General features: G+C 39.8%; 1 protein-coding gene across 2 annotated transcripts in view; it reads left to right on the forward strand.

The window, feature by feature from the left end:
* Positions 1-16090, forward strand: part of PRKG1 (protein kinase cGMP-dependent 1) — a 1169747-nt gene that overhangs the window by 834820 nt on the left and 318837 nt on the right. For both annotated transcript variants that reach the window (XM_036265967.1, XM_036265966.1), the window contains exon 5: positions 15446-15509. In XM_036265967.1, coding sequence (XP_036121860.1) covers positions 15446-15509 — 64 coding nt within the window. The remainder of the gene's footprint in view (positions 1-15445; positions 15510-16090) is intronic.

A 16090-nucleotide genomic window follows, 5' to 3' on the forward strand; every position in this document is an offset into this window, starting at 1 on the left:
CATGCCTTTGCCAGTGCAGTGCTTAGCTGGGTTCTAAAAGAAGCAAAGATCTTACTGGCCACTGCTGACAGAAAGGTTAGCCTGGTCTCACTAAGGGACTGACACTTCAGACTCCACAGAAGAAAAAGCACAAGGTCTGGGCTTCCAGCAACGGTAACTCCGACGCGTCCACCGACAGCATTGCATCTACCTCTGCTCAGTCTTACCCGACTGTGGCCTCACATCGCAGACCGCTGGGACGTTCACAGGCTGATGGTGGAAACAGCTTCACTTTCAAGGGACCACGGGCTTTCTCCATGGTGACATCACCATAGAACAGGGAAACATATAACACAGTGGGAGGGGCGTTGTAGTCAAACATATTTAACTTTCTAAGGTCTGCTAGTTAAGCAGTCTGAGATTTGGGAAAAGGAACTCCAGGCCCTGGCTGGTGGAGAGTTCCCGCTGGGCTCCAGCTCCGGCTTTGAATCTGAGCTCCCTCACACCCAGGGAGGGGAAGTCATTTGCCAGAGGCCTTGGGTGTTGTCTTCTCATGTGCATCAGGTGGATAATGAGAGGACGGAAAGAATTATTGAAAAATAAAATATGTCTATATAATGTTCTATCGTCTTTATTTCGCTGATTAAAAAACAGACTCAGAAACGTTAATTAGCTTATTCAAAGTCACCTAGTTACTAAGCAACATGGCTGGGATTTATAAATTATAAATCTGTGCTTAGCACATAGTAAACACTAATTTAAAAAAGTATTGATGATGTAGATATGTGATCGTGTCTTAAAAAGACACCATTCAGCCCTGGCCGGTTTGGCTCAGCGGTTAGAGCTTCGGCCTGTGGTCTGGAGAGACCGGGGTTCGGTTCCCGCTAAGGGCACGTACTTCGGTTGCAGTTTGTCCCCAGCCCTGGTTGGTCGTGCGGTGGCAGCCACTCCATGTGTCCCTTCACATCGATGTTTCTCTCTCTCTCTCTTCCTCTCCCTCCCGCTCTGTCTGTACAAAAAATGGAAAAATGTCCTCGGGTGAGGATAAAAAAAAAAAAAAAGACACCATTCAGCTTGAGCTGACATTTAATGTCATCTAACAGGCTTCTCACATTTATGACTTTAGTTAAAATAGTAAACTTAAATTTTAATGATGACAAAAATGTGTGCGGGCTGAGGTAAAATTATTAAATGCTTAAATAATATAATAGTACATTATGTGCCATTATAAAGTAAATGAGAGGGACCTGAGTTTTCCCCCAAATAATTGATCTTATTTTTATGCTTAATGCTGTGTTTGTTATTTCCAGTCCTGATACAGTCATAGGGCCCGCCCCTCAACACGCATTCAAACCATTCATATTCATCTATCCTAATTTCTACATTTTCTATCCAACTCACTCCTTTGGATTGTGACTTTTGCCTTCAGAAATCATAATGTAAATCTGAAAAAAAATACATTAATTCATCATTACTTACAGCAGTCATAGGATAAATTAATGTATACATAGGATACATTAATTTATTATGTTATATATAGTCCATTTCCTGACTGCACAAATTTTCTACATAGTATTTATTTAATCAGCCATATAATAAGTGGAGGAAGTATGCATCAATTTAGAACTAAATTATGTTACTAAGATTGCCTGAAAATTAATATATATGATCATCAAAGGAACATACATCACTGTGTAAATTATATTAAATCCTTTTTCTTTGTAGAATGTGAATTCTATGGATTAAATAAAATAAGATTTGTAAAGCAGTTAGCAGAATGCCTGCATCATAGTACGGCTGAAGAGATGTTAGCGGTAAATATTATTACTGTTAAAGTTAACTAAGGAAAGCAGTTGACATACAAGTGCTTGATGGCTAGAATCATTTTTATTATTGCCACTAATCGTACTGTTTTTATTAAGGTAATCTATTTTCAGTGGTTTGGCGAAAATTTTACAGGACTTAGAATCCCGAGTTGATTTCACTTGCAAAAGTAAAGCACTGTGTTTTGATAAGATTCTCCCTTCTTCTTACAGCCAACCGTTGCAAATATTTTGCTCTTCTTTTGTAGAAGGCAGTATGATCATGTGGCATTGATGTTACTGTTTCCTCTGCGTGCCTTCTTTGTACAATGAATGCATGATTTACAAGTGAGTGTGTCTAAGCTTGTGCTGAGGCATTTCTGAACCCGGGTGTCCAAGGTTCTTAGTAAGGCAGAGCGTCTGGTGGCAGAGATTTTTTTTTAAATATTTTTCTCTATTGATTTTTTTTTAGAGAGAGAGAAACATTGATGAGAGAGAACATGGATTGGCTGCCTCCTGCATACCCGCCACGGGGGATCGTGCCCACAACCTGGGCAAGTGCCCTAACTAGGAATCGAACCGGCAACCTCTTGGTGCATGGGTTGATGCTCAACCACTGAGCCACCCTAGCCAGGTGAGAGATTTTTTTTCATAGGCCTCTGGCTGTAAATCCCACCTTTACCCATAATATATACAATGTCACTTAAAATATGAATAATGATAATTAATAATAATAGTTACTGACTGTATTCTCTGTCCCAAATCTTATGCTAAAAGAGATTTAACATAAATTATATAATTTAATCCTAGTCCTATCATCTAATTCTAGGTAAGTTTTATAATTCAGGCAAACCTCTGAAAAGTCAGGGATTTGATTCTTTTACTGACCCTTTTAAGCCTTAATAGCAAAGACACTTTATCAAAGTTTCCAATACATTGCTGTAGGTTTTTTTGTTTTGTTTTTTTGAAGATAGAAATGTGTTTTTTGCATTCTTATGCTTTCTAAAAATTTACTGTAAAGTTGGAAAAGAAAATCTTTTGGTAAAGAATAGATGTAGGAGTAATCAGATGAAATAAAACAAAAGAAAAATTTGCTTGCATTCCAGGCAAAGGTACTTACTAAACAATTGTATTAAGAAATTATTTCCCAAGGGAAAAGCAGAAACTTCATGTTTGAAAGATTCAAAATGATAATGGAGAAGAATTGATATGAAGAATTAATATATAAAAATGCTCTACAAAGTGACCATTGAATTCTGTTCTGTCTTTAGATTATATACTTTGACACAAGGGTTTTTATTAAGAGTTAACTTTCTTTGAATCTGTATTTCCAAGTCAATATAGAAAAGAAAAACAATGTCAACATTGCACAAGATCTTTGACTATGTGACCTGAAATGAACATGTCACCCCTCACATTTTATTAAAACAGTTACCTTAAGGTCAGCTACTCTTGGATTGATTTTGACATATTTTTTCATGCACCAAATTTGATCACCTGTCATTTGCCAGGCATTGAGCTGGAGGAGTTGGACACTGGACCCGACCTTGAGATGATAAAAGACTAAGGCATGGGCTGGGGAACTTCCCTTACAGAGTCACGTAGTAAATTATTTAGACTTGTGGGCCATGCAGTGTCTGTTGCAATGACCCAACTCTGCCATTGCATTGTGGAGGCAGCTGTGGACAACATTAAAACCAGTGAGCGTGGCTTGCTTCCATTAAAATCTGATTTATAAAAATAGGTGGGTGAGTCAGTGGGCCATACTTTGCTGATCCTCAGATGAGGCGGCAAATAAGCTGACAATCACAGTTCGGTAGCAGAGCAGAGGAAGACGCGGGTGCTTCATGAGGACAGAGGAAAGGCAGCCAGACTCTGCCTTTGTAGATGTGTCTGCGCTGAGTCTGCAGGGAGTGGAGAGAAGCAGAAAAGGGAGATCATCCGTCAAGGCTTCTCAGGGAAGATTATGGCTGACTTACAGCCTAAAAATATGCAGCAACTCACCAAGAGACCATGTTAAAGTATAGTCCATGTTGAGCATAGAGACTGTTGTGAATTCTGTCACCGTAATAATTAAGAGGTTACCTGGTAGAATAAGTTTGGAAAATACTATCACTTTTTCTCCTCCAGCTAGCTCCCTAAATGTGTGTGTGTGTGTGTGTGTGTGTGTGTGTGTTTCCCAAAGTAAGGACTCGTAATTCTATGGTAAAGAAAATATTTCAAGTTCTGTAACTTAGAATTTTCTTATTTGCATATGGAACTCTTCTTTTCTTCTGTTGCGTAGATTATCTACTAATGCATTTCAGAAGTAATGTTTAAATAGCTTTGGAACAGCCATGAACCAAGGATGAAGAGTGTTTGATGCCATTTATCTATGCGTAGACAGCTAGGTTCCAGAAACAGCTCGAACAGATGGCTCTTCAGTGTACAAGTTACCGGGCAACAGGTATCCAACCATTGGGAGATGCAAGTTTGAGCAAGTTATCAGGGTTTTTGAGGTTTCAGGCAGAACACGTAGGGAACTGGTGTTTCATGGGGATGTCCAGGACAGATGCATGACACCAGTGGTGTTTGTGGAGAATGAAACACTGCCATGGAGAAGGCTTAGTCTAAAGGGCGGGGATCACACCTCCCCAGGTTCACAAGGTTGGGTAAAAAGTCTAGGCAGAATCTTTGAGGTTGACGATCATCAATGCAGCATGAAATGATTAAAATGCCATATGCTCCCTTTTTCACTTTAGCAGTCGGATGCAATTTGTTTAATCTCATAGGAACCCATCAGGTTCTATTTTTGCTTAGGCATAGCTATCATAAGCTCTACAGAGCAGAGATCAGGTACAGAGCAACCTTCTGAGCAAAGGCACTGTATTAGGTGCTAGTAAGCATTTCAGAGGTAATTAAAGTATGTCATTAGTGCCTCACATCCTCATGATTTTTTTTTTTTTATTAAATCCTCACCTGAGGATATTTTTCCATTTATCTTCAGATAGAGTGGGAGGGAGGGAAAGAGAGAGAAACATCCATGTAAGAGAGACACATCAATTGGTTGCCTCCCACACGACCCGACCAGGGCCGGGGACCAAATCACATCCAAGGTACATGCCCTTGACCGGAATCAAACCTGCGATTCTTGGCCCTCTGTTAGGGCCAACACTCTAACCCCTGAGCCAAACCGGCCAGGGCCACAGTAACCTTAGTTCTGATTTTGAAGTAGCCCTCAGTAGTTTTTTTTTAATTTTTTTATTATAGTTACTCTAACCATTTTGTTGAAAGAAGAATCTATCAGGCAATAGTTTTCTTTAAAAATTTTTTTTTTCTTTATTGATTTTAGAGAGAGAGGAAGAGGGAGAGAGTTAGAAACCTTGATGAGAGAGAACATCGATTGGCTGTCTCCTTCCTGCCCCCCACTGGGGATTGGGCTCACAACCTGGGCATGTGCCCTGACCGGGAATTGAACCAGTAACCTTTTGGTGCATGGGTCGATGCTCAACCACTGAGCCACACAGTCCATGGCCTCATGATCATTTTTTTAAATCCTTTCCCAAGAACATTCTTGCATTTATCTTCAGATAGAGTGGGAGGGAGAGAGGGAGAAAGAGAGAGAGAGAAACATCAATGCAAGAGAAACACATTAATTGGTTGCCACACACACGACACCAACGAGGGCCGAGGACAAACCGCAACTGAGGTACATGCCCTTAGCGGGAACCGAACCTGGGACTCTGTGGTCCACAGGCCGACGCTCTAACCGATCAGCCAAACCGGCCAGGGCCTCATGATCATTTTGACAGGAGTGCCAGAGTAACCTTAGTTCTGACTTTGAAAGTAGCCCTCGATGGTTTTGTTTTTTAAAGCTACTCGAACAATTTTGTTAAAAGAAGACTCTATCAGGCAATAGTTTCCTTTTTGTAGAATTCTTCTTGAGTAAATAGCCTCATGGAAACATTCATAGGGTTCATAAAAAATACAAGCATGCCTTTGAACAGATCGGGGTTGCTGCATAAGGCACTGTCCCCTGGTCTGACGCAGCCCCTGCCAGGGTGACATGAGTGGCATGTAGTGGTGGCTGAGGTTCCGTGTCAGTCCTCCCCCTGCAGGCGCCTTTGCACAGCGTGCAAATCGCACAGCCCTGTGCAGCGTCCCTGGGTCACAAACACTACGGCTTCATTGCCTTTGGCTTCATTGAATCTGTTTCTTCAATTTGCATGCTTTCGAGTACCTGCTACCTGACACACTCACTCTAGGATAAGTGTAGTATGCAAGCTAAAGTTTATGTTTCTTTACTTGAGTGCCCATGCTATGGCAGCTCCTTTGCCAAGGGCTTCATACTTATTGCTACTCACAACTGTGCTGGTTTTCTTTTGTGACTAGGGAAGGTAAAGCTTACTGGTTTTAAATAATTTCCCCATAGTTATAGAGCTAGGAAGTGGAGGCTCTGGGATTCCCACCCTTCTTCCCTGGGGAAAAGCTAAACAATAATCTGATGAAGCAATAGCTCACTGAAAAAGAAGGGTTCATACTCCAAATGAGATAGAATTTGATTTAAGAAATGGGTATTTTCAGCACTCTTGAGTCTACATTGAGATTCATATCTGGCATATTAGGTTAATTGTGATTATTGAAGGTGTTAAACTGTAACAGTATTTAGAACAAAAAGGTATATAATTGTGGCTATTAATGTTTATTGACTATTTACTAGGTACCAGGCATCTTCTTAATGCTTCACACATCATTTTTCACCACAACCCGAGGGAGCAGGTGCTATTATTTTTTTAAAGCCAAGGAGGCTGAGACCTGGAGAGATTAAATCACTTGCCAAAGGCATAGCTAATAATTAGTAGCAGAATCTTCCAGGATAGGAGTTCAAATTCACATAGATGATAAAATTCTACCTCATGTATCTATAATGGTTTGCTTTATTTAAAATATTCTTATATGTGAAATAAATTCTAATTCTCATAATCTGGTAAGATGACAGGCAGTTATTGAAGGATTGTAGCCATTGTGTGATACTGGCTAAGCATTGCTGATAAAAAATAAATCTAATAGTGATGTATAAAGGGAGGAGGGAGCAACATAAGACCAGTTATAAGATGGTGTATAACACAGTGAACCCAGATCAATGCACATGATCCAATCAGTAAGAGAAGTATGTTGAGGGCAAGACAACCTTTTGATTAGCTCACTAAGGGAAAGAACCGATAGCTGGAAGTTTCAGGAGGACGCTCACTTTAATCCTTTATCAATAGAAATTGATTTCTTTGGTAAGCTGGAGATTCATGCTTTTATTTCTGCTAGCACAGAAATAAACAATACCTGTCAATAGCAATATGCTTCATGTTACACTTGAAACAGGCCTTATTTCTTATGACAAAATAAAAAGGCTACTGTCCCCCAAATGTTACCCAAGGATAATTAATGTAACTGTATGCTCTGCTCCAGGTAGAGGGAATTGTTGACAATTGAAAATTTTTTTCAGTTATCATTGACATTCAACATTATTTTATATTACTTTCAACTATACAGCTTAGTGATTAGACAGTTATATAGTTTACAAAATAATCCCCCTGATGATTCTGGTACCTACCTGGTACTATACACAGTTATCGCAGTATTATTGACTATATATTCCCTGTGCTATATTTTACATACTCGTGACTATTTTATAACTACCTATTTGTACTTCTTAGTCTTTTCCCTTTTTCACCCAGCCCCCTGATTTCCTCTGTCATCTGGCAACCATCAGTTCTCTGTTGAACTATTTCAAAGCTTATGTTTGTTCAAGAGATAGCTCGCCTTATACCGTGGGGCTACATCTGATACAAAGACTAAAACCTTCTGATAAAATCAAACACTTTGCAGCTAACTAGATTTTTAAAAATTGCTTGTTCAGTAAGAAAACAATTTAAACTGTTTTTCTAGGTTCTTTATAAGTGCAAAGAGTCATCCTTGTCTCCCTACTTTCTCTCTCATCCCACATCAAGTCTACCAGGAACTCACACTGCTTCTAAAACATAACCGAGCTCAACTGCCACTGACCACATCCTTTCTGAACCCCTGTCATTGGGCATGCTGTAGATGCACCTGGTCTACCCACTTCTGCGCCTGCCCCTTGAAGTTTATTTTCTATAGAGCTGACAGAGGGATCTCTTTAACACATAGTAAGATCATTCCACTCCAGGCTCCATATTTCACCGGGATTAAAGCCAAGTCCTTAGAACAGCATCCCAGCCCCTCTGTGAGCTTAACCCTCTTCCTCACCTCTGAGGTTTTCTACTCTTCCACTCTCCCCAGTTCACTGAATTCTAGACACCCTGGCCATGTTGCTGCTTCGAGAACCCACTCAGCACTTAAAACCCTTTGCCCTCCCGATCCTTCTACCTGGATGCTCTCTTCACTCTCCAGTTTACTGTCCCCTCACCTCTCTCAGATTTCTGCTAAAATCACATCCTCAGAGGACATCCTGGTTCTGTGTAGTATTTCCACCTACCCCTTCCCCCCTGCAATCCCTGTTACCCCGTTTGACTTTTTATAATGTAAAATCTGTTGTCTTTATCTAACATGCTATATGACATTCATAAATATATATTATTATGTGTATTCTCTTTCTATTTCTCTAATCAATAGGCAGGAATCTTTGCTTTTGTTTGTTGATGAATTCCAAGCACCTACAGCAATTTCTGGTACATAGCAGGCACTCAGTAAGTTTTAATGAATAAATAAGTTAGGCCACAATATTTTATGAATAGTAAGGAAGTATTTCCTTTTGAATGGACTCATTAGGATATATTTTTATCTAGTAATAACCATAATTATGCATTTAATCTTTTTTTGTATTATAAAAATACATTTACAAAATAGAAAGATTTGAAAATATGAGAAAGTAGAGACAGGAAAAAAAAAAAGAAGAAGACAAATAGACAAATAGTCATTGTGCTTAATACAATCCCTGTTAATCTGATAATTTCCTGCCAAGCTTCTCTATTTGTAATTGTAAGGGTCTTTAATAAAAAACATAATCATCTAATGGTATGCATAATTTCTATTACTCTTTCTTGTAACATTATCTTTTAAGCATTTTATGTTTTCCTTCCTTTCCATCAATTTATGTCAGTGCTTCTCCAATTTATGTGAGTAAAACCTATTGATGTTGACTGTATTCGGAGTTAAAAATGATAATATCCTAACATATTTATTAACTTATTTATTTATCTATCTATCTATCAATTTATTTATTTATTTATTTATTTATTTATTTATTTATTTATTTATTTATTTATTTTTATCCTCACCCGAGGACACTTTTCCATATTTTGTTCAGATAGAGTGGGGGAGAGAGAGAGAGAGAGAGGAACATTGATGTGAAAGGGACACATCGAGTAGTTGCCACCCACACCACCCAACTAGGGCCGGGGACAAATTGCAAACGAGGTATGTGCCCTTAGTGGGAACTGAACCCAGGTCTCTCTGGACCGCAGGCTGATGCTCTAACCACTTAGCAAACTGGCCAGGGCTTAACTAATTTATTTAAAAACATAGAAAATAAGCATACTGCATGTTGACCTAATGAGGTGATTTTTCATGAAAATAACTATTTAAAGAAAAAAGTGAAAAGAGAAGCTTGAGTTTACATTTTTACAAGTCTGTCAACATCTGGCTTCAGTAGAAAACAGCAGATTCTCACATCCGATTCTGCATTCCATCCTTTGAATTTCTGTTGTTTTGGTTGAAGTATATGAAAATAATCAGCCTCACAGAGATAGGTAGTAGGAAAAGGGAACATTCTAATGGCCTTTTCAGCTAACTGGGCATTGGAATTTGATACTACCACAAAGCCCAGCAAATGACAATTTATTAAAGGTTGCAATATAGAATCAGAAACCCATCGATGAACTTTTCATACTTCATTACACTAAAATCCATTGGTCCATCTTGTAGTTTGAATAGATCTTTCCCCATGCATGTTCCATAACATCATGCATTGGTCATCTGGTAAAGTCCGATTAACTGAATTATGCCGAATTTCCAATATCAAAAAATTATCATTTTTCAATATCAGTCTATCACCACTGATCTCATCAGACAGTCAAGTGATACCTCGGTTCTCGAACGCCTCGGTTTTCGACCAAATCGGTATTCGACCAGGAGATTCGAGAAACTTTTGTCTCGGAATCCGAACAAATATTTGGAACTCGAACTTCCGAGATGAGCCGAGTTGAGCCGAATGGCGTTCTTTCGGCCCAGCGCGCCTTGCTTGCGTCATCAGTGTGAGTGCAGAGAGAGAGTCACGCTTTGTGGAGTCACGCTTTCCTATTGGGTTTCATTGCTTCGGTTCTCGAACAATTCGGTTCTCGACCGTCCTCCTGGAACGAATTATGTTCGAGAACCGAGGTATCACTGTATTGAAAAGCTCTTAAGCCCCCAGTAGCAGATAAAAGATTTTGAAGTTTTAATTTTCATTTGAAAGTTCAAATTCTATTACTGGAAACAAATTCTGTTTGTTGTTTTCCTTGAAGTATCAGGCTCACTTTGTTGTTTTAAACAGTCTACAGGATACTCAAGTCTGATTATCCAAAGTTTGTTGGTCATTGCCAAGTAAAAATAATGTTCCTTAAAAAAAAAAAAAAAAGGTGAAGTCAGCTTGCAACTCCAACCATCACACAAGTCATTTTCCTTGAGACAACCATCACACTTCAGTATGTGCATACTTGCCATCTGTCACACAGTATTAAAAAGATCCATACTTGAGCGTCGCAACAATTGGCATTTTGTTTTATTTTACTGTGAATATGAGGTGACTGAGAACATAATGACAACTAGTACAGTTTGGTGTTAACTGCCTTAATTTGTGCTGAAGGGCCACTATTGCTTTTCTTTTTCTTTCTCGTTTCTAGATTAATTAATTTTTGTTACAGTTGTTTCTCTTTTTTCTCCCAGTGACACCCTTCTCCCAGCATTATTGTCTATGTCTTTGTTTACGCATACATGTGTATAAGTTCTGTGGCTTCTCTCTTCCCTCCCCACATCTACCTCTTCTGAGGTTTGTCAGTCTGCACCCCACTTCCATGTCTCTGGGTCTATTTTGCTCCTCAGCTTGTTTTATTCATTATATTCCACAAATAAGTGAGATCATGTGGTATTTGTTGATCTCTGATTGGCTTATTTTGCTTAGCATAATACTCTCCAGGTCCCTCCATGTCATCACAAAGGATAAGAGATCTTTCTTTCTTACAGCTGCATAGTACTCCATTGTGTACATGTACTATAGCTTTTTTATACATTTGTCTACTGATGGACACTTGGACTGTTTCCAGATCTTAGCAATTATAAACAGTGCTACTATAAACATAGGGGTGCATATACTCTTTCTGATTGGTGTTTCAGGCTTCTTAGGGTATATTCCTAGAAGTGGAATCACTGGGTCAAATGGCAATTCCATGTTTAATTTTTTGAGGAAACACCATATTGTTTTCCACAGTGGCTGTACCAGTCTGCATTCCCACCAGCAGTACACTACAGTCCCCTTTTCTCCACATCCTCGCCAACACTTATTGTTTGATGATTTGTTGATGGCGGCCATTCTGATAGGTGTGAGGTGATGCCTCATTGTTGTTTTAATTTGCATCTCTCTGATGATTAGTGATGTTGAGCATTTTTTTCATCTGTCTCTTGGCCATTTGTATGTCCTGTTTGGAGAGGTGTCTATTTAGGTCCTCTGCCCAACCATTGCTTTTCCATCATCAATGCAAATGTCAACAAAGTTATTTCAGGGTAAAGAGTAAGATTTGACAAGTTATTCCATACGGACTAGCTCAGTACCACATGTGTTTGCTGCCAAGCATTCATATAAAAAATCATCTTCTTTGATGATTGGTTGGTTCTGATACCAGATGATGACAAGTGAAACAGCAAGTCCAACCCTCACTGTAGATTGTTTCATTTATAAGTCACAGGTACAATTGTACAGGAAAGATCTTAACTCATCTTTGTGTTTGCAGCTAATCTTTCATTCTGCAAAGTGTCTATCTTTGGAAAGAGGCAGTGCAGTGGTTTTCTTTGCTGGCTTCACCCAGCAGGCATTTAGTAGAGTCAACTCTGCAATGCTTTATGGTCTCAGCCTCCTGTGGGATTCTCCAGGCACTGAAGTATGGACATTCACACTATCAAATGCTTCACTTAGTCTTCCATTTCTGATTTGAAAAGCAGTATCAAAAATATTTTGGCTTTTAAGAATTCTCTCATGTCTACATTTAAAAACTCAATATTCTTTTCTTGAAACTTCGAGTAATTGGGCTCAAAGTGACATAACAGCTGACATGATTGTATATATTTTTTAATATTCTGTTGTAGAAAACAATCAGGTATACTCTTGTCATCTAAAATACCGAGGGAATGGTAGACTTTGCCATATTTCTCTCTCTTATTTCCAGTGTCTCCAAATTTCTTTGGACTAGATTGAGCCCTTCCATGAGTTGGAAAACTCTGTGATGTGTCCTTTCTGTGTTTCTCAGTGTTTTAGACTTAGAAATGGCCAGCTCTGGCTGGAGAATGAGGGCCTTACAATCTTCCCTCTTCCTATAAATCATCTACCCTTACAAAGAAGAAAAATATAAAATTATAACTTTTCTATTAAATCATTAATATTGATAATTATCACAAAATTCTGAAATTGTGAGTTTTAGATAAACTTTAAAAATTTAAAAATGTTTCTGGAAAAAAATACAAAACTATTATTAAAACCGAAGGCGTCCAAATATATTTTCTTTCTGTTCTTACACTTAGGCAGAAGGAAAACGTCAGAAGTGGCGAAGAGGGATTTATTGCATGATAACAAGGTTACAGAGATGATCGCAGGCATGGGAAAACTAATTAGTAGGCGCACCGTCGAAGTACTGAAATAATACTAATTAATTTCTATAAATAGCACACCTATGATAAACCTGCTACCTCAAAGCGTTTCTGAAAAGCACAAGAACATAGCAGCATCAGCCATCAGCCATCAGCCATCGAAACAGTGATATCAGGCGCCGTAAAGCCTCCGGAGGGTTCCTCTGCACACATGTGAGAGAAGAAGCATATACAAGGCAGATTCTGACTACTTGTTTTGACTTTTTTTTTCTTTCTTTCTTTTTTTTTTTTATCCTCACCCGAGGACACTTTTCCATTTTTTGTTCAGGTAGAGTGGGAGGGAGAGAGAGGAACAGAGAGAGAGAGAGAAACATCGATGTGAAAGGAACACATCGAGTGGCTGCACAACCGACCAGGGCCGGGGACAAACTGCAACCGAGGTACGTGCCCTTAGCGGGAACCGAACCCGGGTCTCTCAGGACTGCAGGCCGATGCTCTAACCGCTGAACCAAACTGGCCAGGGCTATTTGTTTTGACTTTGAGGACCCCTGGAAGGCGTCCTGGGGAGTCCTGGGCTCCCAACCCGCATTCTGAGCACTGCTGCTGAGGTTATGTTCCTCTATGGAGACATCCCCCCCCCCTTTTATTTACAGCCACATGGCTGTAATAAATCTCTTTACTTAGTTCCCCCTCCACCCTGTTAGTTTTTGTTGTCACACAGAAGATTACCAGAAACAAAATCACTAAGGCCAATTTGGAAGGTGGGGCATCCAAACAGTTGTCTGGATCTTTTCAAAAAGTCCATGTAGTAAGGGGCGGGGAAGGGGGGGAGGATTGTGTAGGATCAGAGACTAGAGACACAGAACAGCCAAAAGCTGTGTGGAATTTTGTGAATCCTGGTTTGAAAACAAACACAGAAAACAAAAAATAAGTTTTTGAACCATAGATACTATTTGAATGTGGAATTGTGGTAGGCAGAGCGAGGATGGTGGGCCAGGTGCAGAAGGTCACCAGGCAGGAAGCCCTGGGTGCCTAGCAAAGGACAACTGTCGGGTGGGACCTCACCCCCGGGTGACCTTTCCTCCTCTAGCATGTCACAGGGCATGCGGTTCAGATCCCCTGACCTTTCCTCCCATCCTGTCACTGACCCCCTTAGGGAAGGAACAAGGTTGCCAGAGATTAGCCTCATTGTAGTTTGTGTTTTCCATAAATTCCCCCTGGGAGAGACACATTCTAATTATTCTTACATCGAAGAAGAGACTGAAATATAGCTCATTAAAGGAACAAGGACGGGCTGAAATTTACAGCCTGCAAACCTTCTGGAAACGGCTTCCGCTGTCTCTTCCTGTGATATGTTCCATCCAGCTGCTGAAATACACGGGCTTCTGGAAATTAAAACCCGCATGGCTCAGCCCTCACCAGTAAATCTGGTGGAACAGATGGTCAGGCGTGAATTGTATACCTCTGCACAAAACCTGGGGATTTTATCGATAGGCTTCACAGCAAGTGTTGGGAATCAGAATGACAGATTCACAGTAGAACTTCCATGCTTATATCCAAACACTATGCTATAGCTTCTTCTTTCGCTATTATTCTAATCAAGCTAGAACTAGTTTGTAAGTCAAATATCATACGTACAAATGTATATGTACTCATTTGGAATTTTTTCTTTATTTAAGCACCAAAGTATGATTAAATGAGTATTTAGTTCCACATCCCAGTTAGATTTTCCAGTGGAGTTTCAGAAACTACATATATATGTATATGTATGTGTATGTGTGCATGCATATGCGTGCGTATGTGTGTATGTATGTATATGTGTGTATGCATATGTGTGTATGCGCATGTGTGTGTATGTATGTATGTGTGTATGTATATGTAATGTGTATGTATATACACACACATACATATATATTATATATTTTTTAAGTCATTGCTGTTTTACATATAAAAGAAGTTTTGTTGGTTTGTGTATTCAACACCATACAGTATTTTTATTTACTGTCAGTGAGGGAAAAGAAGAGGGCAAGAAGAGAATTAACATTTTTCACCATCTACCACAAGTCTGGCTTTTGTCTCCATCCTGTCTGATCTGATCCTTATAACTGTGCGAGGGAGCATCCCCACATCCACACTTTCATCACGTTATCCAGCGCATGCTATCGCGTGTTTATTTGTAAGTCACTAAATATAAAGGGGTTGAACAAGACAGATACTGTAGATACCGTTTCTGTTTTTGTCGTGTTTTGATTTGATGAGGGAAGACAACCAGTAACAAATATCTGATTATCTAATACAGTTGTAGAATGAGATAAAAGCAGGACCTAATCTAGCTCGGGGTGGGGGTGGGGGCTGGGAGAGTAGGAAACTTCCAACATTGTTGAGTGAATGCTTGAAGGTCTGAATGTATCACCAGTACAGCTGCGTTCTAAAGAATGAGTCAGAGTTGGCCCTTAGGAAGGTGTGTGTGTGGGGGGGCATGGGAGCAGGGGACCTGGGAAGGAGATGGAACTGAAATTGACCTGGTGGTAGCAGGCTGCTGAGGGAGAAGCATTTTTTCCCTATTAGAGTTGAGGCATTTAAGTTCACACAGATCAATACAATTGGAATTTGAACTTGGTTCTCTCTAAATCCCAAGTTCTTTCTCCTGAAACATACCTTTTCCCTGTTAGTCAGCAAATCATTTGTTATTGCTTTGATCTACACCTGCAGATTCTTTGATAAAGGCTTTTGCATTTTCATTCAACTATACTGCTCTTTTTGAATGAAAGTAAGTCATTGTTCATGCCTTCAGAATCATCTGTTTTGTTTTTCAGTGTCCCAACATTCCAGAGCCTTCCTGAAGAGATCCTCAGTAAGCTTGCTGACGTCCTTGAAGAGGTAATTGTTTTAAACTCTTGAACCTTTTCCGGTGGGACCTCGCCCATCAATTCTGTGCAATGTGAAGTTACAGGCTGCAGGGAGACCTTTCAAATATGTTAAAGCCTCTGGGATGGTTCTTATTCGGCTCCAATACCAAGCAGCTCAGCACTTCTGACATGTACACACAGTCAGAAATGTGCACATCAACCAGAGAGGGAGAAAACCTTGATTGTAGCAAATGGAATGTCATTTTGACTTCCAAGAATGGGAGCTGGCACCGTTCTATCTCATTTCAGTCAACGTAAAGCAAGAGTGTAGTCATCGCCACTCCGAAGCTGCAAATATAGCAAATTTACAGCAGGAATTAGCAGTTGAGTATATAGTTCATGGGCGCAGAAGCATATTTTACACATCATTATATGCCTGCATGTGAAAGTGTCACTTTCACTCCTCTCTGAACCTATGAAGCATGAAAAATGTTGAAGCAGGAGACGGGTTTTCCACTTGAGGATCCTGAGGATAGGGCCTCTGGGGCTCGTAGGCACGGGGAAGGCGGAGTATCTGGGTGCACCTGCAGCTGAGTGCTTGGAGGGGGTTTT

The sequence above is a fragment of the Molossus molossus genome, unplaced genomic scaffold, assembly GCF_014108415.1.
Source record: "Molossus molossus isolate mMolMol1 unplaced genomic scaffold, mMolMol1.p scaffold_m16_p_17, whole genome shotgun sequence".
In the NCBI taxonomy this organism is placed as follows: domain Eukaryota; kingdom Metazoa; phylum Chordata; class Mammalia; order Chiroptera; family Molossidae; genus Molossus; species Molossus molossus.